Raw genomic sequence first — 26,342 nt, 5'->3', positions numbered from 1 at the left:
TATAGGGTAAATGGATTGATCAAGGGCACACAGACTTGTAAATTTGCTAGACATTGCTAACTGGCCTCCCTGGTGGCTCTATGGGGGTTGCGTCAATTCACACTCCCACCAGCAATGTACAAGAGGGCCTGGATCTTCACAGCCTCCCCAGCAAAGTGGGTTTGTCAAAGTTTTTTTATTTTTGCCAACCTACTAGTTTATTTATTTATTTTTTAAAGGTATCTCAATTTTGCTTTAATTTGCATTTTTCTTACTAGGAGTTGAGGTTGAGCAGCTTTTCGCATGTTTAAGATCATTTAATCTGTCTGGTCATATTCTGTGCCAACTGTTCTTTTCATTTTCTTTTTTTTAAGGTTGACTTACCTATATTTTAGCAAGACTAATTTACTGGAGTTGTAAACACTTTTTACTGCTTTGTCTTTTTATTTTTACACCTTGCAAGAGGTGGTATTGTATGGCTTTGTTTTTGTTTTTGTTTTTTTCCTGGATCACTGTTTATATGCTTGAATGTATTCATCTTTTCAATGGCTTTTGGATTTGGATTTGGGTAACATGGTTTATGTTTAGAAGGAAGCTTCCCATATTTTCTTCTGGCACTTTTGTGATTTCCTTTTTTTGAGACAGAGTCTCACTTTATCGCTCAGGCTCGAGCGCATTGGTGCGATCTCAGCTCACTGCAACCTCCGCCCCCCAGGTTCAAGCGATTCTCCTGCCTCAGCCTCCCAAGTAGCTGGGATTACAGTCGTCCACCACCACGCCTGGCTAATTTTTGTATTTTTAGTAGAGATGGGCTTTCGCCATGTTATCCAGGCTGGTCTCGAACTCCTGAGCTTATGAGATCCTCCCACTTCAGCCTCCCAAAATGCTGGGATTACAGGCGTGATCCACTGTGACTGGTCTGATTTCCTTTGTGTTTAAATTTTTGATCCTTTTGGAATTTTCCCTGATCAAAGGATCCATCTTTGTTCTTCTTTCTAATGGCCAATTGTCCCATTACCCTTATCAAGGAGTTAGGTAGGAACTGCTTTGTGGGGCATGAAATGAGAATTTCTTTTTGTCTTGTTTATAACAGCATCTGCCTCTACTCTTCTGAAACTGTGTTCCTGTCCACCCACCCATTCAACTACCCATTGATTGACTGACTGATTCATTCAATTTCTCGTTTTTGTTTTTTTGCTTGTTGAGAATTCTAATATTAATTGGACATTGTCCCTGACCTTTTGGGTTTCTATTTAGGATTTGTTTTTATCACTTAGTAACCAACGATGATGACATTTTATCGAATGTCTAGTATATTTGTTCCACATATCATTTCAATTAAACTTAAAACAAAGCAGTGATGTGAGTTATACTATTTTTCCCATTTGAGGAGTCATTTAAAAGAGGTTTTGAGGCTTTCCAATGGCCCCCAGTTGGAAAGTGGCAGTACTGGATGCAACTCAAGAGCCCAGTCTTCAGGATCCTGCCTTTTTACCTACCTGGACGCTGTAAGTGGCCTCTGTGGAATGGCTGGATGAGGGAATGAATGAATGAGTCAATGAAGGAATGAGGAAGACAGAATGAGGCAGCTCTTGCTTTCAGAGGAGCCCAAAGGGAGAGGTTAAGATAGGAATGCAAATTACCAGAATCCAGAGTAAACGAGAGCCCACCAGCGTTTTGGAAGCAGTCCACTTTCTACCCCCTCCTATTTAAAATGCTTCATTCTTTCCAATTCCTCCCCACCTAGAATCCATGGAACCAAACGCTGGGGTAGGGACAGTGGCCAGCCTGTCTCCTTGGGTTTGATGCATTACATCATCCACGTGGAGGTCCCCTGCGGAGCTCCGCAGCCCTGCAGCCTCAGAGGCAGGGGGGTGGGGAGCATGAGGAAGAGGGAGAGGGGGAATAGGAGGAGGGAGTAGGGGACAGGGAGGGAGGAGATGCCAGGAGGGTAAGTGGAGAAGAGGGAGGGGAAGCCAGGGGGAAGCAGGGGAGGGGGTCAAGGAGGAGGAAAGAAGAGAGCTTGGGGAGAAGGAAATAGGGAGGACGGAGAAGTTTTGGGCTGGGATAGGCAAGAAGAGGGAGGAGGAGAGAGGAAGAAGAATAAGGGGGGAAGGGAGAAAGAGGGGGAGGGAAGGGGGGGAAGAGGTCAGGGAAGTGGGGGAAGCAAGGAGTGGGGGGAAGAAGAGGAAGGAGGAGGGAGAGGAGGAAGGCGGGGTGGGAAAGGGGATTGGGGTAGTGGGAGTTTCCAGGAGGGGTGGGGAGGGGAGGAGGGGAAGTGAGAAGGACAAGGAGAGAGAAGAGGGATGTTGGAGGAGAAGAGAGCGGGGGGCGGGGGAGGGAGAGTGAGAGGGAGGGAGGAGGCAAAGCCCCTACTCCAGCCCCCACCGCGGAGTTGCGCAAGCCTTCCGGGCTGGGATTGGCCGCCGGAGAATCAAGACGCTCCGCCCAAGCAGCCCGGCGGCCAATGAAGAGGCGGGCCGCGGCCCGGGCGGCCAATGGGCGTGGGGGGGCGGGGCGGGCCGCGGCCTGGGGTCCCCGCGCGCTCTCCGTCCGCAGTGGAAGCCGTCGCCGCGCTCGGAGCTCGCAGGCGCTGAGTCGCCGTCGCCACCGCCGCCAGCCCGTGCGCCCTCGGCGCGTACCCGCCGCGCTCCCATCCCCGCCGCCGGCCAGGGGCGCGCTCGGCCGCCCCGGACAGTGTCCCGCTGCGGCCCCGAGGCGATGGCCACCAAGATCGACAAAGAGGCTTGCCGGGCTGCGTACAACCTGGTGCGCGACGACGGCTCGGCCGTCATCTGGTAGGAACTTTTCATTCCTCTCCACGCCCCGCTCCCCGGGCTTGCGCGGGGCCTCGTGCACCGAGCCGGCCTCCCGCGCTGTCTTCCTCGCCTTATACCGGGACGGCGTGCCAGGCCCCCGCGGGCTTCTCCGAGGCCAGCGCGTCTGTTAGATTGTCCTCTGCAAGCGCCGCGCCGCGCGGCCACCAGCGCTGATGTGTGTGTGTGTTTTTTTCTTCTCCCAATCCAAAGGGTGACTTTTAAATATGACGGCTCCACCATCGTCCCCGGCGAGCAGGGAGCGGAGTACCAGCACTTCATCCAGCAGTGCACAGGTAGGGAGGCGCGCCTGCCGGGCGGATGCGCGGTCGTTGGGAGGTTGTCTGCACCCGGGGAGCCCTGGCCAGAGCGAACCCGGGAGGAACCGGTGGCCGCATGGGGTGCCCCTGGCGCATGGCGTGGGAGGAACCCGATGTGAGCGTTTTAAGGCCTCATAAAACCTTCTCCCCTCTGGACATCCGAAGCAACAGAAGTGACCCACCTGCCTCCGCCATCCCACATTGCCTTCTCCAGGCGGGGCAGCTCTTTTGCCCCCTGCGGTTCACTGATTTTTTCCAAGCTCAACTCCTGTGTTTCCAAACTCCAGGGCCAGCTCTTCCCACTGTTCCCTTTGATCACTCACTGAGCCCAAATACGAACAGGCTAGGGGGCTGCTTGGAGGGGAAAGAAACTCAGCCGCGCCCTCCTTTCTCCCACTATCATTGTCTGCTTGTGTGCTGATTTTATGTGATTTTTAATTTGACGAGTAGAAACAGATGCAAAAGAGTACACACCATATGATTCCATTTATAAATTCTAGACAAGGCGAAACTAATCTATGGTGTGAATGTCAGAATCGAGGTTAGCTTTTGGGGGTACATGGCCACTGATTGGGAGGGGCACAGCACTCGGACCGCTAGGAGCTGAAAATGTCTCTGTAGAGACATTTGTTGATCTGGGAGGGGGTTATGCAGGTGTGTACCCACGTGAAAAATCATCAGACTGTATACTTCAGATATGTGTGCCTTAGGCATTTCCCTGTGGTCTGTGAACCATGAAAAGAAAGACCACGTGGCAGGCATTGCTATAAACCCCTCAGTAGTGGCATAGGCTCTGTGATTTGGTAATGGGACCTTTTAAAGAGATTGGAGAATGCGACTCCCTCCCATCTCTGGTCTTTAGTTGGATGCAAACTTTCGGACAAAGGCAGCACAGCCCGAAGGTTAGGGCGTGGACCCTGAGCCAGACGGTGTGGGTTATTTATTTATTTATTTATTTTTTCCTTTTTGAGACAGAGTCTTGCTCTGTTGCCCAGGCTGGAGTGCAGTGGCACAATCTCAGCTAACTGCAACCTCTGTCTCCCGGGTTCAAGTGATTCTTCTGCCTCAGCCTTCTGAGTACCTGGGATTACAGGCGCCTACCACCACGCCTGGCTAATTTTTTGTAATTTTAGTAGAGACAGGCGTTTCGCCATTTTGGCCAGGCTGGTCTCTAACTTCTGACCTTAGGTGATCTGCCCACCTTGGCCTCTCAAAGTGCTGGGATTACAGGCGTGAGCCACCGCGCCTGGCCGACGGTGTGGGTTTGAATCCCTGAACGGCTGCTTCCTGGCTCTGTGGTTTGGAACAAGTTCCTTAATCTCTGGGGGTCTTGGTTTTCCTCACCTGCACTCTCACAGTGCTGTTGTGAGGATAAGTGAGTCGGTATGTATACAATGCTCAGAACAGTGCCTGTACAAGCTACATGATTGTTTGCGAAATAAATAAAAAGTACAAAATTGTGCCAGGGATCATGTGGGTGTTTCTTTCCTTAACTGCTTCCATAATCAAATTACATTTTGCATTTAGTTCAATTCAAAGGATATTTGTGGAGTGACTACTAGAGGCTGGGTGATACTAAGAACCCGCGTGCGTGCACTCTCACACACACACACACACACACACAACTAAAATTATTCCTTGAGCGCTGCCTCTAGATATTCATTCATTGCTTTGGTAAACAGTTGGCCTAAAATAGCAGCATAAGGCACTGCAACGATGTGGAGAGTTGGCAGGGCAGGATTTGAACCCAGGCCTCTGTCCCTCCGCCTCTGTGGTTGAATGCTTTTGCAAGTGGGGTAAGTGCAAACTCTTAACTTTCTCCCCTCCAGTTAGTGAACAGCCAGGGGATTCAGCAGTATTTCTGCTTTGCCGGGTCTGAGGCTATGCTTTACAGACCAGCTTCCCTCCCTAAATTCGGCTTCTTTCTTCCCGCTGGTCACCCATCGCTCCCTTCCCCCATCAAACCATGTTCCGCCTCTGAAGCTCCTGTTCTCTCCAGCAAGTAGAAGGTGATGAGAAAAAGCATCCATCCCATCAGAAGAATCCTGGCAGATGCTCCCAGGCCTCGGCCCACTCTGGTGTAGTGGGAGAACACTTCCCTCCTCCCACAGGCTTGTGGTTTTCTGCTCAGACCCACCCCCTGCCCCCCAGGGACGGGAGTAGGGAGTGGCGCGTCTGGCGAGGAAGCTAAAAATGCTCCCCTGCTGTGTGTGGATCATCATGAATGGGCCATGGGAGCTTCAGCTGCAGTGCTTTCTTTCCCCAGCCATCTGTTGGACCAATGCATAGGAGAATTATGGTTGCCGTGTCTGCTCTTGTTCCTCGCGGAAAAGCTCGTTCCTTCCTGCCGTCGTGTCCTCATAACCCAGGGACAATGGACTCAACACTGGCACTGGCTGGATAGTAGTCACCACGCTCAACGTGCGTTATCTTGGTCATGCCTCAGAACAGCCCGGTGTGGCAGGTACTAAGGTTGTTTCTATTCTACAGATGAGGAAACAGGCCCAGAGAAGTTAATAGGCCTCCTGTGTTCACCCAGCTAGAAAGTGGCAGAGTCGGGACTTGAACCCAGGCAGGCCGGCTCGGGGCATGTGCTCTTGGCTTCTGAGGAGGTCGTTTCGATTCTCACCTCTCATGGGATTGCTTGCAGGTTGCAAATGACATGTTTGCCCACTTGTGACGCAGAGAGGGCTCTTTTGTGGCCCCAGTTCCCTGCCGGGTATCCTGCCAGGCCTGAGAAGAAAGGTTCCACTCTGGCTCAGGCTTCCTGCTTCCAAACATGTCACAAGGTGGCCAGCAGACTTGGAAGGCCAGAAACAGCACCCAGTTTCTTCCTTATAAACTCAGGGTGTGGGCCTTCCTGGGGTCCTGCTCTTTTCCCAACCCTCCCTGCTGTGGCACTCAGGCATTCTATCTGAAACACCCCCTTCCCTGGCCTTCCCGCCTCAGGCTACTGTCCCTTCTCCCTTTCCTCCCCCAGGGCTTTCCAAAATGGGATCTCTCCACCCAGCCTCCCCTCCTCATCTCTCCCCAGCCTCCTGGCCTGGCCTTTGCTCCCTAGGAGCTGTTTTCCAGAGGGCCACTGGGTGTCAGGCCAGTTCCCCCCGACCCCCTCACTCATCTTCCCAATCTTTCTGCCTGCTCTGGGTCTGCGCTGCTTCTTCCCGAGCTTGCCTGGCTCCCGGCCTTCCTCGCTGCCTGCTCCTCCACTACCTCTGCTCTTGCTTCTTGCTCCGTGGCTCAGTTTGCCTGGGATGGTCAGAGACCTTGCAAGGGTGGTGAGAGATGCCCAGTGCAGATGAACGTAAGCAGAAAATCCACTGTGGTCTCTAGGTTGGAAACTCCAGGGGAAGTTCTAGCAGCAGCAAAGGCTGCCCAAACTCCAAACAGCCTCTCCTCCTCCTCCTAGCTCTGTCTTCATCCTTCACCTCCATTCTTGCAGGGAGCAGGGAGGTTTAGCCTCTGGGCAGAGCCGTATTGGTGGAGAGACGGAGCAAGCCTCTTTGCCAGTGAATTTGGGGGTCCCTGGACTGTCCTTGGCCCTGAGGTCATGTGCCCATCCCTAGACCAATCACGGAGACTCTGGGTGGCCCGGCCTGGATCACGTGCCCACCTCTGGAGGGGGGGAGGGGGTGGGGCAGCCCCATCCAAACCAGGAGACTGACTTGGGGAGGAGGCTTCCTAGGGAAGAATGGCATGCCGCTTTCACAAAAGTGTCCATTTGCCCCTTAACATCTCTGCCTTCCTCTTTATAGCAACAGTCTATTTGCCCTTAATCTTCCTTGTCTGGTATCCACTCTGTCCTCCCTTGCTGGGGTAATTCTTTCTACAGTACATTTCTAATCAAGTCACTCCTCTGCTCATTAACCTTCTATGGCTCCCTTCTGCCCATTGGATTACACTCAGGCTGTCTGCTTGGCTTTCTAGTCTGTTTGTCCCCACCCATATCTCCTTTCTAGTAGCTCCACACAGCCTCCCTCACACACCTGCGGCCCAGCAGTGTAACATTTCCCGTCTTGGTGCTTTTGATTTTGGAGGTTTCTACCATGAGGAATTCCTCTTCCCCATCTCAACTCATTTAGGACTCAGCCGCCCACCTAGCTTAGTGTGATTCCTTCTTCATTTCAACTCTGAGTACACTTTGGAATCAGAAACACTCTAGTCCGGGCGCCGTGGCTCATGCCTGTAATCCCAGCACTTTGGGAGGCCAAGGCAGGTGGATCACTTGAGGTCAGGAGTTCAAGACCGGCCTGGCCAACATAGTGAAACCCTGTCTCTACTAAAAATACAAAAATTAGCCGGGCATGGTGGCCGGCGCCTGTAATCTCGGCTACTCGGAGACTGAGGTGGGAGAATCACTTGAATCCAGGAGGCAGAGGTTGCAATGAGCCAAGATCGCGCCATTGCACTCTAGCCTGGGCAACAGAGTGAGACTCTGTCTCAAAAAAAAAAAAAAAAGAAAGAAAAGAAACATTCTGGATTGACATTTCAGCTCTGCTTCTCACTCACTGTGTGTGTGGCCTTGGGCAAGTGCGTCCCTCCCTCTGTGCCTCAGTTTTTAGGTCTGTAAAATGGGGATCCTGACATGCCTACCTCCGAGGGTGACTGGGAGGGTTCACTGAAGTAATGCACCTAAAATGAGAGCACAGGCCACGGTGTGTGTTGGTACCCTTACCACTGCTTTTCTTTTTCTTGAGACAAAGTTTTTCTCTGTCGCCCAGGCTGGAGTGCAGCCTCTGCCTCCCGGGGTCAAGTGATTCTCCTGCCTCAGCCTCCCAAGTAGCTGAGACTACAGGCATGTGCCACCACACCCGGCAAATTTTTGTATTTTTAGTAGAGATGGGGTTTCACCATGTTGGCCAGGCTGGTCTCGAGCTCCTGACCTCAAGTGATCCACCCGCCTCGGCCTCTGAAAATGCTGGGGTTACAGGCGTGAGCCACCGCGCCCGGCCTCAAGTAATTATTTTTACTCTGATAGCACTCGTGGAGGCATTATGCTTTCCATTCAGAAGCTTTCAGTACATGTCCCCGCTCAGCACAAAGTAGGCATCTGGCTCAGGCTGGTATGCAATAGGCATTTGGCCCCATGTGGACACACATTAGACCCTTGGCCCGGGTCTGCATGAAGGAGAATGGTGAGAGGTGCTTAGCTCAGTGGTTCAAGGTTTGGGTTTTGTCCGATTGCCTGGGTTCAAATACCTGCCATTCGTGTGCTCTGGAGCAGGTAAGTTACCCATCTGGTAACCTGCTACAGTGCGGTCATTAGGAGGATTAAGGAAGCAAGTCCTTATGCTGCTTAGGACATCGTGAGTGCTCCATAAATGTCAATTACTGTGATTGCCATTTTTGTATGTGGAATTTAAGTGATGTGGAAGTAGCGTTCAAGAGCACCAAGAAGACGGAAGGGGGAAAGATGATGGGAAGGAAATGGGTGCCGAGCTGGGCTGGAGGGTCACAGGTTCACCTGACAGAGCCACTGGGAGCCAGGAGCAATCAGGGCTGAACTGGTAGAGGTGGAGGGAAAGGGGCCATTTACCAGACTGGTCATATGATCTACCTGACCACAGCAGAAACGGCTTACAGATCATGTATGTGTGGCGAGGCAGTGGCTGGGGCTGTTTATGAAATCACGTTTTGTTTCTGCACCATTCAAATAATCCATATTCTTTGTAGCATACTCATAAACCAAGACTAAACCAAAAGAATAGAATACCAAGTAGATATAGTACAGATATAGTTTTGCAAACACTCAGGAACTTGTTCCTTCATTCGTTTATTCCTTCATTCTCCTGTTTATTCATTTAATTCATTCAACATATGGGACTGCTACTCTGTGGGGCACGATTGTAGGCACTGAGGATAAATATAGAAGCAGAAAAGGCCCATGTCCTTGTGGAGCTGACATTTTATTGTCATCGCCCAGGACAGACCACTGGTTCCATTTTTATCTATATTCTTGAAATATTTTTCTGTGTGTAGTTCTACTACAAAAGGGGATCATAGATATTTTCGAGCCACCTCCCCCAACAACTGCAATTCCAAAGTTTCCTCCCTATCTTCCCCTCTTACTCTGCAATACCAGTTTAAAAATGGCTACGTAGTTTCTCTCTTACAAATGTAACATTGTTAAACCAATCCTCTATCCATGGACCTCAAATTATGTGTTGCAAGCAGTTTTATTTTAGAAGGAATCCAGGCATCTGGGAATGAGTCCAGTTTTCTGTTGGTGCAGATTTTAGAGCTGATCGGTTAGGAGCATCAGTGGTGGCGCTGGGGCGCCTTGCTTTGAACGACAGCCTTGCTGTGCTGTGTGACCTTGGGCAGATCTCCCAGAGTCTCTGTTTTCTCATCTGTAAAGATGGGGATAATGACTGCATGTAGGTTGCTGTAAGGATAAACTGGCATGTTCCATATAAAGCTTGTGGAATACTGCCTGACACAGAGTAAATGCTCAATAAACGTGGTTATTGTTAAAGTAGCACCCTCGGAAGGTGTTGCATATCAATGGATAGGTTGAAATAAATTTGAGATGTGGGGTGGTTACCAGAAAAGCCTTCTTCATGAAGGGCAGCATCAGCTTGGTTGGACGCAGGTGCCCTGTGACATTTGTTGGATGATGGTCTGGGTGGAGATGATATTCCCATGAGGCTCTGGTCAGCCAGTAGTGTTTAACCCAAAACGTCACAGAGACAGATGTAGGGATTGATGTTTTTTTCTGTCCAGCATTCCCTCCTTTGGGGGAACCTCTCCCTTCCATTTCATAATAATCCTGGTCAGGCAATGTAGTTCCTGTGAGAGTGCACATAACCCAGACCTGTCCAATCAGAGCAAGCCACTCTTCTGCTAACTGATTGGTTCAAGGGCCCTTGTGACTCAAATCTAGCCAATCAGATTCATCCCTCAGACTTTGGACAGAGTTGTTGGTAAAGAGTCTTTTTATCTTTCTCTGGGATTAAAACAAATAAGAATGATGACGGCTTGGAGCTCACAGGGTGTGTCTACCATTTATAGATAGTACCTGCTGAGAACTCAGGAACAGAGCCTGGTGGTGGGGGTGGAGACAGGTGACGTGCCTTAAAACTCTGGGATCCAGCCATGCCTGAAGCTTTCTCTTCAGATGGTTCACTTTCATGAGCCAAGTAATATTTTTTCTTAGGCCAGTGTGAGTGTGTTCTGGATTTAATTTCCATCTAAAAGAGTCCTGGCCATAGTCTCCAGGTTAGGCAGCTGGACACAGTCTCAGAGGAGAGGAGAATCCAGGCTGGACAAGGAATTTAAAGCCTCTCATGTGAGAACTGACTGAGGAAATTGGGCATATTTAACCTTGTGAGATCAAGAGGAGAGATCCTTGGGAGACACGAGTGTTGTCTTCAGATGTTTGAGGGGCTGTCATGGGGAAAGTGTGGACTTCTTGTGTTCCTACCTTACACCAACCCTATGTGGTAAATGGGACCACGCAGTAGGAATTCAGGGATAGTGTGTTATTCTGTTCTCATGCAGCTATGAAGAAATACCCGTGACTGGGTAATTTATAAAGAGAAGAGGTTTAATTGACTTATAGTTTTGCAGAGCTGGGGAGGCCTCAGGAAACTTACAATCATGGCACAAGGGGAAACAAACACACGTGGCAGCAGGAGACAGACTGAGAGCCAAGTGAAGGGGGAAGCCCCTTATAAAACCATCAGTTCTGTGAGAACTCACTATCACCAGAACAGTATGGGGGAAACTGTCCCCCTGAGTCAATTATCTCCACCCCGTCTTGCCCTTGACACTTATTACCATTCAAGGTGAGATTTGGGTGGGGACACAGAGCCAAACCTTATCAGATAGATTTTGGGTTGACCTGGAGAGGAAGAGGCCCTTAAGGTAGAATGGGCTACCAGAGGAGAAAGTGAGGCCCCTATCATAGGAGGTATGTCAGGAGAGTCCGGCTAACCACTTGGCATACATGTTGAAGAAAGGATTGAAGGAGGCTTTCCTTGCCTCTGCGCTCTCCTGTCTCACAGCCCCGTTTTCCGGCCTGCTATGCCTCCAGGAAGACTGACTGGCCTTAGTGCAGGCCTGGGGGATGCCTCCTGGAGATGGGATCGGCCCTACCTGGATGACAGAGACTGAGAGTGGCAGAGAGGTGGTTCCTATGGAAAACTGGAGTATAGTTACCGAAAGAAGGGAGCTGGAATGCTGAGGAGTCAAATTCACTTGTTGTGCATGACCTCTGCATGTATGGCAATACAATACACAGAGAGTTGGCAGTCTATTTATCATGCTGTTTTGCACCTGAATATTTTTTCCCTAGCTGCACATACACACACGGGTTTCAGAAATTTGGGCGAGAAGGGAAGGAGAGAAATTGCTTTCTTTCCTAAGGTCTAAGGGAAGGTGACATCAAAAAGAAGCTCCAAATCTGTGACAGGACTTTGGGCAGTTACAAAGTGCTGAACCGTCTGTCCATTCTGCATGTGACAAACATTTTGTTGAGTTCCTACTTTGCTCCAGAAACAATGTTGGGTTTTTAATTTAATTTTTGAGACAAGGTCGTGCCCTGTCACCCAGGCTGGAGTGCAGTGGCACGATCTTGGCTCACTGCAACCTCTGCCCCACAGCTCAGGCGATTCTCTTACCTCAGCGTCTCCAATAGCAGGGACTACAGGCGCCTGCTACCAGGCCTGCCTCATTTTTGTATCTTTCGTAAAGATAGGGTTTCACTATGTTGTCCAGGCTGGTCTTGAACCCCTGCGCTCAAGCGATCCACTGGCCTTGGCCTCTCAAAGTGTTGGAATTACAGGCGTGAGCCACCCCGCCTGGCTGGGTTTTTGTTTTTAAGTGGTACCCTGAAGGGCTGCTAAAACATTACCTTTGTAATTTTCTGCACTTTCCAGTCTCCCGTTGCCTTCTTTGCCCACACATCTGTTGCTGGGAGGCCTTGAGCCACGCTGCGTAGCTTTTTTGTGTGTCCACAGGGGCGTGGGCTTTGTGGTGGCTCTTTTAGTCTACTGCATGTTGATGTTTGTGCTTTCTTTTCCGTTTGTGGCCGTGTCACCCATGATGAAGGATGATAGATGTGTATCGTCCTGGTAAGTACAGGGTCTCAAGTTCAAAAAAAGCATTCCCTAAACACTAGTTGAATTGGGTTTTTGCCCCTTGAAAATATTCAGAAGTTAATGCAAACTTTTTGAAAGCATTATTTACAGGTTTTATAGGTGTTATAAATACCTCGTTGTCTCCCATCCTTTCTTTACCCCATTTCATTCTGGTGCCCACCCACACCCAGAGCATGGAGCTCTATGCCTAGGTCTTTGGTAATATTCCAGTTGCCAGATTTAGTGGTCATTTCTTTGTCTCTGATCCACTTTACCTCCCTCCAGCATTTGCCAGTGGCCAGCACCTCCTGAAAAGATAGTCCGCCTCGCTTGTGCTTCTGCTTCTGCATGGCTAGACTTGCCTAGTTCTGCTTTTATGTCTCTCTCCTGTCATTCTCACTTCCTTCTGCTGCTTCTTCTGCTTCCTGCCTGATAAGTCTAGGCGTTTCTTAGGGCTCCACCCTTGATCATGACCTTGTCTTCTCCAGGATATTTCTTGAGCATCTACTATGTGCCAAGCCCTTTGCCAAGTACTGAGTTGAGTCCTTTCCCTGACCCCAGTGAGCTTGCAGTCCAGGCCAGGGTGGCTTTCTAACCTTCAGGTCAGGTTGCTCCCCCGCCTGCCACTCCCAACACCTTTTCCCCATAAGGTCCAAATGCTCAGACATGACACGGGGTGCCCTTTATGACAGGCGCTGGCCAGCCAATCCCTTCAGTGCGTGTCTCCAACACACATGATGCTGACCTCAGGGATGCGCAAGTCCCAGGCCCTACGCAGGGGCTCTGCGTGTGTTAGCTCATCTAATTTATCTTCTCTCTGAGGGAGTAATGAGCAGAGTGACACCCACAAGTAGAAGCTATCCCCACTTCACTGGGGAGAAACCAGACATTTTCCTTGGAGAGCCAGAGTCGCTTGCTGGAGACGTTGCAGTTGGGAAGAGCTTCACTTTGAATCCAGATCTGTGTCCGAGGCTCCCAGCTCTTCCCCTGTGCCACGCTGCCCTCCTTCCCGCTTCCCTAGGCCTGTGGACTCTCTTCCCTCTGCCTGCACTGTCTTCATCTGTTTTGCCTTCCTGGAGGACTCCTACACACCCATCAAGGCCCAGTGTGAATGTTCCCTCTGCTCGGATGCCCTCCTTGTCTTCGTGGTGCTGGTGTCCCGTGTGGTGGTTGTGTGCATGTCTGTTTCTTCAGCTCCTTGGCGAAGTCCTCCTGGAGAGAGGGACTTTGTCCCTTGGGTGGTATCCTTGGCGGGGAATCCCCATCCTTCATAGTTAGCTGGCTCCCGATCTCTTTCCCCCATGGGTGTATTGCTCCCTTGAGGGGGCCCAAGTCAGGGGCTGAATCCTGGGTCATAGGCTTTTCCCAGCAAGTGCTGGCTGTCCACCCCTTTGTCTCTTGCTTATAGAAGAGAACCCATAATGCCTGGGTTCACATTTCAGCTCTACTTCTTGTGAGCTGTAGGCGCCTGGGACAGAATCCTACAGTTACTGCTGTGGGCACCTGGGACAGAATCCCGCAGGGACCCTTAGAGGAACATGGAGGGTGCAGCCTTGGGAGGCGGGGGCACATAGCCACCGACTCTTATCCCCCATTGGTTGAGGGGTCCTTTAGGGGCTTTAGCGTTTCTGCACTCCAGGCTGTGCCTCTGTGAGGTTGAGCAGCTAGACATGGCAGGATGTCATGGTGTACCCAAGTGGCTGTGCCCACAACCACTGAAACTAGACATGGCCTTCGAGAAGGTGACAAGGAGTCAAAAAGCATCTCCTTGCAGCATTTAGCAGTGCCTAAGATCATAGCCACATGTGCAGTTATGCACCTGTTTGTCATGTGACTTTACTGGGAGCATCCAAGCCCCATGGGGCAGCAACCTGCTCAGCTTTGTTCTCTGCAGTATTGGCAGCACTGGGAACGGTACCTGGCAGCCTGCACAGATGTCGTTGAGTAGGCAAATGAGTGACAGTCCGACGTCTGAGAGCTAACCTCACACAGGAGGGCCCGCTGTCCCCTCCTCCAAAGTAACAGCGCAGTGGTTCACAAGGCTCCCGGCCGCTATGACTGGCCATGTGACTGCTCTGGCCCCAGGCATCTTACTCCAGAGCCCAGGCCTCGCCACCTTCCTCTCCCACTTAAACAAGTGCCTGTGACTTTTCTGATTCAGCTCAGTGGTCTCAGCAGTGGCAGGTCCCCTGAGGCTGGTTTTTGAAGGCAGGCGTGGCACTTCAGCATTTAATGTTTTATTTCATGAGCGCATTTTGAAATTAACCCGCCATAGATCTTGTTTTTAGTTCTGTACTTAGTTTATGGTCATCACGCTTTTCTTCATGCACTTATTCTTACTTTGTCTCCTGTGTACTTAGGTAAGCTTCCTTGCCAGTAATGAATAAATAAGTTGATAATAGCAGCGGTTAACAGTGGACCTTTATTAGGCCAGGCATTAGCCAAGGTCATTGTGTTAATTTCCTATGGCCGCTGTAACAAATGACCACAAACTTGGGGAACTAAAACAACATAAATGCATCCTCCTATAGTTCTGGAAGTCAAAAGTCTGCCATGAGCCTCACAGGACTAAAATCCAGGTGTGGACAGGGCTGGTTTCTCCTGGAGGCTCCAGGGGAGAATCCATTTCCTTGCCTTCTTGTGTGCTTGGAGAGACTGCCTGCAGTCTTTGGCTTGTGGCCGCTTCCTCTGTCTTCAAAGCCAGTAGTGGCAGGTCGAGTCCTCATGATGCCATCTCTCTGGTTCTGGCCCTCCTCCCCACCTTTCCCCATTTAAGGACTGCAGTGATCACATGGGTCTCACCCATAGAACCCAGGAGAATCTCCCATCTCAGGATCCTTACCTTAATCACACCCTCAAAGCCCGTTTGCCACGTGAGGGACATATTCACAGTTTTGGGGTTTAGGACATAGATGTCTTAGGGGCCATTGTTTTGCCTGCCACAGTCACTTGTGATTTCATTTAAAACGTGCAGTGACTCTGCATCGCGGGCCCTGTTGTTATCCCATTTCGCAGCCGAGGCAGTACGCAGGCCGGGCTGCAATTCTTACCTGGCGCGTGTGCTTCTCGCCCCCACTCCTGACACCCCCTGCACCCCAGCTTGCAATGTAAAATCTTTGTGAAACAAGAAGGGAAGACCCCGGGAGGCTCTTTTGTGGAACACCCAGGGGCAGATCTAAGGCCCAGGCCCAGGCCATGGGGGAGCCGTGGGACTGTTGAGAGGCCACTGTTGTTTAGAGGCCGTTGCTGCCATTGTTGTTGACACAGAAAACCTGTGCGTGTGTCTGGGGGCGCAATGCTCCTTAATTCCTGAACCCAAATGTTCCCTCCTGCCCTGGAGAGACTTTCCCAGGAAATCCCGATTTCCCTACTTTTGCCTGACGGGCTTGCCTTTGGCGGTCTGATCTGACCCGGAAGCACTTTTCTCCCCGTTTCTGGCTAGAATTCTGCTCTGCTTATAAAATGGAGTGTGTTGTTCATGGCTTGCAAATAAAAGCTGTTGCTGCCTCAGGCGGGCCAGGGGTCAGCTGGAGCTGGGGGAGGGGTGAAAAGAACCTGGCTTGAGATGCAAAGAGCCAGGCTCCTGGCGGCCCCTGTGTGACCCCTGCAGCCACAGCCCCCTCCAGGCCGCTGCCTAACAGAGGGACAGAGAGAGGGCTGTGTCCACCCTGCAGCTCTCTGGATTTGGCCAAACCTGGCTGCTGTGTGGCCCATTCTTGGGAACACCACACTCTCTTCCTGGGTGACTTTGATCACTCATCCCCCCAACAAATATAAACTGAGCGCTCACGGTCTGCTGGGCACTCGTGCTGGGAGAGCTCAGTGGGGTGCATCACCGTGCACAACCTTGTGAATGGACCGAAAACCAATGAAATGTACACTTTAACAGGGTGCAGTTCATGCTGCGTAAATAATATCTTAGGTTTAAAAAGCGTAAAGACAAAAGGAAGATGAGGCTCCTGGGTGGGCAGGAGGGCCGGAACCTAGTGGGGCCATGGGGTGGGGGCCGTGGGAGGGGAGCGTGGGTGGGGAGTGAGGGTGGAGAGCAGGGGGTGAGGGCTGTAGAGGGTGAGTGTGGGGTGGGGAGCAGGGGGTTGGGGCCGTGGGATGAGGGCTATGGCTGGTGAGTGTGGATGGGGAGCACAGGGGTTGGGGAGTGGGGAGTAGTGTAGGTGGGGGCCATGGGGTGAGGCCTGTGGAGGGGGGAGCGTGGGTGGGGAGTGGGAGGGGAGCATGGGTGGGAAGGCGGTTGGGGAGCATGGGGTCGGGCTGTGGTGGGGCAGCGGGAGGGAGAGAGGAGTTGCGGGGGTAGTAGGGAGTGGGGAGCATGGGCTGGGGGCCATCGGGGAGGAAGGTAGGTGGGGAGTGCGGGGTAGAAAGTGGGGGGTGGGTAGCTGCCAGGGCCCAGGGCGCAGTGGCCCCGGGTTTTCCTGGAGCAGCATGCGTTTTATTCTGATCACTTTTGTTTCATGTCCTCCTAGAACTTTGCCTTGGCCCTTTTTGTGGCTCATTCGCAGCTGGGCAGTCTTATTCTGCCACTTCTTCTGGGTCCCCAGGGATGATGTGCCAACCCCACAGGCCCTGAGCCGCCTCTTTCCCTGAGCGCAGCCCTGCCTCTCCCCACTGAACTCCCGGCTCCCCTACCGCCTCCATTCGCTTCATAGTCTGTTGCCATTGTCACCGTTGGTCCCAAGGCCGCCTTGTCCTTATCATCCTCACCTAGCGCTTCTCAACACTTTCTGTGTGGCAGGCCCAATTCCCAGGGCGTCACCCCCTCAGCTGGCTCTGATGAGGATCAACGTGCTGTGTCACCGATGAGGAGACCTCTGCGGGAGGCTTGCTGGTCCCCTGGGCTCTTAGTGGGTCCCCCTGTGTTTAGGGCAGAGCTGTGATGCTGTGTTGTACCCGCGGCCGGGTTTCCAGTGTGTTCACCCAGAGCCTGGCCCAGAGCCCTGGCTGAGTCACGCTTCGTTGCCTCAGTCCTTTGGGAAGAGGGGAGGTTCTGCCTCGGATGTTGCATGGGGTAATGAATAAGTGAATCTGTAGAAAAGTAAAGTGAGTCAGCTGTCCCCGTGGGGGCTGGTGTATGCAGGCTTGCGGGCTGGAGTGTTGTTAAAGTCCACAGGGAAGGAAAACCGGCTGCGAGTCTGCCCCCGCCCACCAGGGGCTCGCAGGCAGAGACGGAGAGGCCTCCGGGGAACTGGGGGGCAGAGAGGGGAAGTCGCTGGGCCATTGTCACATGGGAGGAAAGGGGCAGAGCCTGAAAGGACCTGAACCCTGGTCTCCAGGCTCTCGAGCCGCTGAGGTTTCAAGCCAGCTGCACCCCTCTGGGCTACCGTCCTTGGTGCAGGTGAAAGGTGGAGAAGCAGCTTCCTCGTTATGCAGGCATCGCTGACTGTGGCATCGCTGACTGTGGCATCGCTGACTCCAGCAACGCACCCTTTTTTTTTTTTTTTTTTGAGATGGAGTCTCACTCTGTCACCCAGGCTGGAGTGCAGTGGCATGATCTCAGCTTACTGCAACCTCTGCCTCCTGGACTCAAGCGATTCTCCTACGTCAGCCTCCCGAGTAGCTGGGATTACAGGTGTGCACCACTATGGGTGGCTAATTTTTGTATTTTTGGTAGAGACAGGGTTTTGCCGGGTTGGCCAGGATGGTCTCGAACTCCTGAGCTCGAGTGATCTGCTCGCCTTGGCCTCCCAAAGTGCTGGGATTACAGGCATGAGCCACCGCGTCTGGCCACATGCACTGTTATTAAACCACAAATTCATCAGAACAAATCACTTCTTATGTCTGTCCATATCTGTTCATTCCTGCCTGTCTATTCATTCCTGCTCTCTGGGGGTGGAAGTCACACTTGAAAAATCCTGAGAAGGAATTGGTTTTATTCTTTTTTTTTTTTTTAATTAAACGAAGAAAAGTTTTTTGAGACAGAGTCTCACTGTGGCCCAGGCTGGAGTGCAGTGATGCGATCATAGCTCACTGCAGCCTCAACCTCCTAGGCTCAAGCGATCCTCCTGCCTTGGCCTCCCAAAGTGTTGGGATTACAGGTGTGAGCCACTGTGCCCATCTTCTTGGTTTTACTCTTATAAAATGTCACCGCCCCGCCCCCAACCCGTTGAACTGAAGCGCAGCTGCAAATTTGGAACTGAAAAGCCTCTGAGAAGTCAAAGATGCCATGCAGGTGCCCTTCATTTATTCAGGAAGTATGTATGGAGTACATGTGGGGCATTGTCTGGGTGCTTTGGATGTGCTAGGGAGCAAGGTTCCTTCCCTCCTGGAGTAGGGCTGAGCAAGCTGAAGGAGCCCTGTAGCTCATTCTGAGCCTTTAAGCTCTTATTTTGCACACAGTTATAATCAACTGCATCATATGCCCTTCTGGCTTGTGGTGAGTCAGAAACAGAGAGAAGGGCTGGTGGAGGAAGACGTTTTGAACTTGCCAGCAGAGGCTGTTGCTTTGTCTGGAGTTCTATCACACTCTCTCTCTCAAATTGTTAACAAGAACCCTCTTTGTCCTTACCCTGTTCTCTGGAGGAACTCTGAGTCATCCTTCAAGACCCGGATCAGGATGGGTGCGGTGGCTTATGCCTGTAGTCCCAGCACTTTGGGAGGCCAGGATGGGGGGATTACGAGATCAAGAGTTCGAGACCAGCCTGGCCAACATGGTGAAACCCCGTCTATACTAAAAATACAAAAATTAGCTGGGTGTGGTGGAGCATGCCAGTAGTCCCAGCTACGCGGGAGGCTGAGGCAGGAGAACTGCTTGAACCCGGGAGGTGGAGGTTGCACTGAGCCGAGATTGTACCCCTGCACTCCAGCCTGGGCGACAGAGCAAGACTCTGTCTCGGGGGGAAGAAAGAAAGAGACCCTAATCAAACATCACCTCCTCTGCAAAGCCTGTCCTGGTCACTGCTGCCCAGGCAGAGTGGATTTCCTTCTTTCCTTGATGCACCTGTAACTGCCAGTCACAACTCTTTGCCATAGCAGTAATGTCATGGTATTCACACACTACATTTTTGTTTGCCATGGTAGACTGTATATTTTTTGAGGGTAGGGACTGCATGTTTTTCAGCAAAATCCCTATATCACAGATTGTCAGTGAGTGTCAAATATCAACCCACAGCGATGGAAGAGGCAGCACAACAGTGAAAAGCAGATACAAGAGTATAAAGCAGTGTGTGCCAGGGCTGTTCAGTGATTGGGAGCCAGACACCGAACCCCTCAGTGGCCCAGCTTCTCCTTGTAGATGCTACAGATACTGTAATAAGGTCCTCAGAGCCTCCAGGGACTGCTTACAGCCGCCCTTCTCTAAGTCAGAGGGTGGAGTCAGGTCTAACACACTAACTCCCGTTTAAGGAAGTAGAGAATTATCATGAAAGAAAGTGCTAGTGCTTTGTCATAGGGGGAAAACCTTTAGCTCTCGGTTTAATTTGGGTATCCAGATCAGCTTATACCCTGGAGGTTCTGCCGAAGTAATCATCTTTCTTTTCCTCTGGCCATCCTGTACTTCGTTTTCTTCTGTTCTCTGTCAAGCTAGGAAAGCTGGGTCATTCACACCTAGTGAAAATGCAATGAATTGGGGATCATTTGAGGAGTCTCCTGTGTTGGATATCAAACTGCATTTACGGTGTGAGCTCCAACGCAGAAACGATGTGCCTACACGCAGATACCCACACAGTGCGGATCACATAAAGAAACAGAGCCTTGGCCGGGCGCAGTGGCTCACGCCTGTAATCCCAGCTCTTTGGGAGGCTGAGGCGGGCAGTTCACCTGAGGTCAGGGATTCGAGATCAGCCTGGCCAACATGGTGAAAGCCCTACTGTACTAAAACTACAAAAATTAGCTGAGCATGGTGGCAGGTCCCTGTAATCCCTGCTACTCTGGAGGCTGAGGCAGGAGAATCGCTTGAACCCAGGAGGCAGAGGTTGCAGTAAGCTGAGATTGTGCCACGGCACTGCAGGCTGGACAACAGAGTGAGACTTCGACTCAAAAAAAAAAAAAAAAAAGCCTTTATTCATACCTTGTAAGGAATAAACCAAAAGGAGTTTATTTCTAGAGTAATGGGTTTTAGTTTTTATACTTTTTAATATTTTTGCAAAGTTTTTTGAGCAGGACAGGAGGGTGTTTTTGGTTTGGTTTTGTTTTTGTCAACTGGGGAGAGTTATGAAAGTCACTCTGAAAAAAGACAGCAAGTCATATAGTGATATGAGGCCTCTTAGTAATGAGAGCTCTCCCTTCAACTTCAGCAACGAACCTGGCCCCTTCCAGCCCCAGCCTCAGGTCCCCTCCCTCTTACAGACGTGGGCGCCCACTGAGCCCTCCTTTCTCTTTGGTGGCAAGAAGACATTTCTCCTTCCCCAGCCTTGCCCTCTCTCCCCTTAGCAGCCTGCTAGAAGCCAGCCGCTGCCATGGCGACTGCCCAGCTGTCCCCTTGCTCCGGGCAGCAGGATGTAAGAATTCTTTCCCATTTCCTTTCATCCTTGCTCCAGGGAGCTCCCTCGGTGGAAGCCGACAGCTCAGCTTTTTGGTGCGTGGGTTGTTTTTTCCCTTCCTGAGCCATGTTTGCATAACCTCTCCGGAGTCTCTGTAAAGTTAGGGCAGCTTTAGAGTGAGCTGCAATCTTGCCGCTTTCTGGGGCAACTTCCTCCTGTTCTCCCCTTCCCCCTTTCTTTGGCCTTGCTCTAAAGTTCAGTGTTGGGTGGAAATTCTGAAATGATTCTCTCTTTTTTCTTTCCATCGGCCCACAGATAACATATAAGGTGCCTATGTCATGCCTGGCATGGCGATCAGTGCTGGGGCCGTAACAAGACCCAGACAGATGTGAAAGTAGCTGAAAAGATCAAAAAGACTTACGCTAAAAAGTTTCCAGGGTGGTGGGGGGATCCTTAATTTCTTCATTTTGCTTTTCTGTGTTTCTCAGTATTCTACACCTAGTATGAGTTTTTGTAATGAAAAAAGGTTGTTCAAAACATTTGCAAAAGTGTTAAGAAAGTTACGCAGTGCTCGGCCCATAGCAGATCCTCGTTCCTCGGGGGTTTGGTCCTCCAGCCGGGACTGGCTTTGGCGATGTGCAGAGGAGACTAGAATCTCTTTGGGGAGAAGGCAGGGCCCCCAGTCAATGTGGGTCCTGTGTCGGGGCCGCCCTGGTGGGAACACTGGGTGCCTGGTTAGAATATCTTCCTCAGTGCTGACCTGAGCCTGATATTTCAAGTTTGGGTGGGAGGGGGAAGTGGGGGAGGGGCAGGCCTTCAGAGCTTAGTGGGGACCATATGCCGTTTGTAACTTTTGGGGAATTATTAGAGCGGCTCATCCTGGTGGCTTTGGTGATTACAGAGAATTCTTGCCTTGACCCCCCTTCCTAGACCCTTTGTGGTCACCCTCTGTTTTTGTTGTCACTGGGTTTTTTCCCACATCCCCATCCCTTTGACTGCTCAGCAGCTCCGGCTTCACCACCCCCGACCCCGCTTGGACCCCCCCTGCTTGCTTCCCCCCCCCCCTCCCCGCTGCCGCTTGGTCCCTGCCGCCCCGCTTGGTCCCCTGCTTGGTCTCCCTGTGTGGTCCCTCCCACCCCCACTGTCTCTCCTTTACCCCCTCTGGCGTTTCCCTGCCCCATCCCTCTCTTCCAGAGAGGTCGGGAGTGGGGAAGAAGGGGAGGAGAAGGCACAGATGGCGAGGAGGTGGGAGAAGCGTAAAGGCACCTCCAGGACCCAGCGGAAAGGTCAGAGGAGAGCCAGGAGAGGGAAAAGCCAGAGAGAAGAGCATGTAACAGCCACCAGCGTGGGCTGCTGAGCTCACAGCTCTGCGCCAGGAGGTGTCCTGAGAACATTAGGATGCTGCTTTGTTGACACAGATGAACTTACTTAGCAAATGAAGGCAGAGAATCTTGAAGAGATGACCTGGGCATTGGCCTGAGGCTCCCTTTACCTACCTGCAGGGCCCTGCCTGGGGCTTCTAGGTCCCCACGGGTCCTTTCCAGGAGTCAAAGCTCCATAAATGGCCTCTGATGAGGCTTCATAGAGCAGCGGAAGGAAGGGTCAGGCTCTTTTGAGAGTAGAGTTTTATTAACGTTAAACGTGACAGCTGTGTCTTTTCACGAACAAGGCTCTGGGTGGGAAGGGGAGGGCGTCCATAGTCTCCAAATCGGGAACATCCAGCGTGCAATTGGCCTGGCTCTGAGTGCATGACACCGACAAGAAGGAAACCATAGTCCTCAGGATGGGGCTCCTGACCTTGCTGTATTCTCAGTGACGGTGGCCCTGAGATGGGGCTCAGTGTGATGCTATGATGCGCATCTGAATCCTCGTGGCTTATGGGCAAGCAGAAGAGCTAGAGGCAGCACAGGCAGAAAGGCCTCCTGGTACCCAGGGCTGATGCTTGGTAGCTCTCTTGCTAATGATGGCTGTTCCCTCTCTTGGGGTGTGGGATTTTGGGGAGGGAGCACTGGAGGAACTGTCCTGGTGGTCTTTGATGGGCGTGCTCAGGGACCACGGCCTCTGCAGGAAGCTACTTCGTGCAGTCACTTGCTTAAAATAAAAGGCAGACAGGCAGCAAGGAGGGCGTGGGGACTGAACTCTGAGCACTTCAACTTTTCTGCTCCTGAGACCTTTGTTTCGTCCCCTCTCCCAACAGTGAGTTCTCACCATTTCCTCTTCTCCACGTCTTCCTCTAAGTCAGTGAGCCTCAAGGTTTGGCAGCCTCAGAATCACCCTTGGGCTCATTTGAGCACAGTTTCAGAGCTCCACTCCCAGTGTCTGGATCAGTAGAGCTGAGTGGAGCCTGGGCACCCACATTTCTGTAAGTTCCTGGGTGCTATGGTGCTGCTGGTCCGAAGACCACGCTTTGAGAACTGCTGCTGTAGACTTCAGCAGCTCTGCAGCAGGCAGGGAGGATTGTGTGGCTCATTCTCACTTCACCTCTCCAAGCCTCGGTTTCTGCATCTGTGAAATGGGACTGTGATCTGTGCTGCCCTCACGGAGGAGAAGAATCTGCAATGTGCAGATTTTTAGAGTGGGGCCTGGCCCCTCATAAGTGCTTAGTAGACTTGAGGCTCAGTTACCTCCCAGACCTTCACTATCTTCCATCTCTCCTCAAGAAAGACTCACAGAAGGAGTGACTCCGTGACTGTGTGCCTCGGAGTGCCCCACTCGGAAACCCAGAGCTGGATGCAGAAAGTTGTCCCCATTCTACAGCTGGAACAGCTGAGGGTCAGAGCATGAAGCACCCTCATCTGATGTTTCATAGCTAGAAGGAAGCCAGCTGGGGTGCGGCCCTGGCTGGCTGATCTCTGGAATTTGTGCTCTTCTCAGTGCGCCAGGTTGCCTTAGCAAACAGTTGTGTGTAAGGGGTGCAAGGTGCCAGGAAATGGTGAGAAACGGATGTCAGACTCTGCCCACCTTGTTAAGGACAGAGCAGTGGACAGTTGTGAGTGCAGGGGCTGGTGCGGCAGTGTTCTGTGGTGGTAGCTGAGGTCTCCCAGGAAGAGAGTGTCAGGGGAAAGGAGAGGATGAGGTGGAACCCTGGGGAGTGTCTGTGTGGAGACAGAGGGGATGGAAGAGCCAGGGAGAAAGCAGAAGGCAGGATCAGTGCTCTGAGAGCCAAGATGGCACCATGCCCTGGGTGCTGTGGGAAGGGAGAAGTTCAAGGAGGGCAGAATTGATGATGGTGTGAAATGCCACCAGTGGGCATGGAGAAGATGCTGTTGGCTTTGGCAATTAGGAGGCTCCTGTGGACCCCTGAGGGCAGTTTCACTGGAGAGTGTTGGGGGTCAAAAAACAGCAATGATTCCCATCAGCCAAGCCCTTCAGATCTCATTTCTTTTTCATGTAATCCTCCCAACCACTTTATGAGGTAAGTATTTGACCCATTTTTTGGATGAGGATACTGAGGCTTAGAGACATTCAGGACTCTGGTCTGGGTCATAAGGCTAGTACATGTGGGGGTAAGTTTATAAAGGATTCTGGAATTTGAACTTGCACCCTGGACGTTGCAGAGAAGGTTAAGGGTATGGACCGCTCCAATGTACTGAGGGCTCCAGCAGAAGGAGTTCATGGCATCTGTCTCTGGTGCCTGTGTTTGGGGGAAGTCCTGGGTCCCCCGACCTCCCCTGGGGTTGCCCAGTCTCCCTGTCTCCTCTGCCTAGACCTGGACTCTCAACCTCAGTCTAAAGAGATGGACCATTGGCCCTGTTGGGGACCAAGTGGCACATTGAGGAAAGCCCAGGTACCAACCTTCTTCTGGGCAGTTTTGCCATCTTAGTGCGTATACACACACACATACACATATATATATAACACACATACACATACACAAATACATGAATATATATACACACATATATGTACACCTGTACTCACAAATGTATGTATATACACACAAACACACCTATACACATATATACACGTATTATACACACAAATATATGTATATAAACACATACCCAAATATATACACACACACACACATCACACTAATATATACATGATGGCGTTTCTCTGTGCCCTTTAGTAGATATGCCAGTGTTCCTGTGCACAGGAGTGACAATAGCCCGAGGTAGACGCGGGAGCCTAGGGCTCCCCACTGCTGATGCGGGGCTCTGACTGCCACTGGGGTTTGTGGACCCGATTTGTTCAGAAGAGGGCAAGTAGCTGAACCAGGGATGAAGAACTAGCGCTTCCCCTTCCACTGCCCACTGTGAGGTCAAAAGGGGCCGAGAACCTCCTTCAGGGTGAGCGGGATTGGGGAGAGGCCTCCAGTCTGCTGGGCAGCTGCAAAAACGGTGCGCAGACCAACAGGTTTTCCGTCGCCGACTCAGCTGACCCGTCACTGTTGTGCCAGATCTCTAGCAGCAAACATTTGTAAGCAAAATGTGACTCGGATTTTCAAAAACAGGCCTGTCAGCAATCTTGTTGACCAAACCATTGTTAGATAAGCACCCAGCAGTCACCTAGCAAACCATGTCCCTCTTTACCCCACTCCCCCATGATCATTTAAATGACATCAGGCTGTGGTTCTGGGAGGTTCCCAGTGTCCTTGGGGTTGGGGGTGTGACTTACTTATTGTACATCTATCTTGTGCCAGGCCCTGGGCTGGTACTTGGGACACAGGGACAATGCTTGTGGTTCTTCAACAAGAACCTGTGACCCTCCGGGGGCAAAGGGTGTTGCCCGAGGTAGACCTGGGGAGGTCTGAAAGAGGGGAAGGGTGGATGTGGAGGGTTGGAGGTGCACAGAGCATGGCCGGCATGTGGAGGCACTTGGCAGCCAGCAGAGAGGGCAGTCGCTGGAAAAGCTGTGGCGCTCTATAGAGGAGCCAGCCAGAGCCGTGGGAGGGGGCGACACTGAGAAGAGAGAGGCTGGGAGAGCTGGCTCAGCCCCAAGGCTTGGCACTAGGCTGAACACATGGTCGGGGTCCCCAAAAACTGTGTTGGCCCAAAGCAGGGCTGGTAACTTTCCTCCATGGAGGCTTGGGCCAGGGATGGGCAGTTTGGATCCAAATCCCAGCTGACCAGTGTGGAAATGGGAACCCGAGAGCGGTTACCATGGAAACAGACTCACTGTGTTCTTTTGCTGCTGAAATGCAGTCGGAGGCGGATGTTCAGCCCCTCCTCCCCCTCAGGTCAAGGCTGCCATTTAATTAAGCACTTTGGTGTTGATGCTCTGACAACACTCCTCAAAACGGAGCCCTGGCTTCCCAGACACCACGGGAACTGCTGAGAAATGCTCTTGAGCTAAAGGGCTGCTCCCCCACACCCCAAGTCTGCACCAGCCGCCTGTGGCTGTGCACTTTGCACCTTACAAGTGAGGAACTGCCGTCTCTTGCACCAGTCTCGTTTCCTGTGCGCTGTGGCCACCTGGCAGCCCCGCCCTGTGTCAGGAGTTTTAGGTTGAAGGTTCCACCCTGACGGGCTAGGTGGGTTTTGTAGCTTTCACTTTCAATCATCATGGTCAACTGATAAGGGAGGCGTGAAATCACCCCATTTTGGAAGGTTCCCAAATGTCTATCAACTGATGCACTGATAAGCAAAATGTGCTCTCTCCGTATAGTGGAGTGCTGTTCAGCCATAAAAGGAATGAAGTGGTGACCCGCACACGCGGCAGCAGGGATGAACCTTGGAGATATGACACTGATTGAAATAAGCCAGACCCCAG

General features: G+C 51.7%; 1 protein-coding gene across 1 annotated transcript in view; it reads left to right on the top strand.

Moving 5' to 3' along the window:
* Positions 1 to 2,482: 2,482 nt before the first annotated feature.
* COTL1 (coactosin like F-actin binding protein 1) overlaps positions 2,483 to 26,342 on the top strand; it is a 52,005-nt gene continuing 28,145 nt past the window's right edge. The window contains exons 1-2 of the mRNA XM_055299758.2: positions 2,483 to 2,777; positions 3,009 to 3,091. Of these exons, the coding sequence (XP_055155733.1) occupies positions 2,701 to 2,777; positions 3,009 to 3,091 (160 nt within the window). The 5' untranslated portion in view covers positions 2,483 to 2,700. The remainder of the gene's footprint in view (positions 2,778 to 3,008; positions 3,092 to 26,342) is intronic.

Source organism: Symphalangus syndactylus, chromosome 11, assembly GCF_028878055.3.
Source record: "Symphalangus syndactylus isolate Jambi chromosome 11, NHGRI_mSymSyn1-v2.1_pri, whole genome shotgun sequence".
Lineage (NCBI taxonomy): Eukaryota > Metazoa > Chordata > Mammalia > Primates > Hylobatidae > Symphalangus > Symphalangus syndactylus.
The sequence above is the reverse complement of the archived record's forward strand: the minus strand, read 5'-3'. Positions and strand labels throughout refer to the sequence as shown.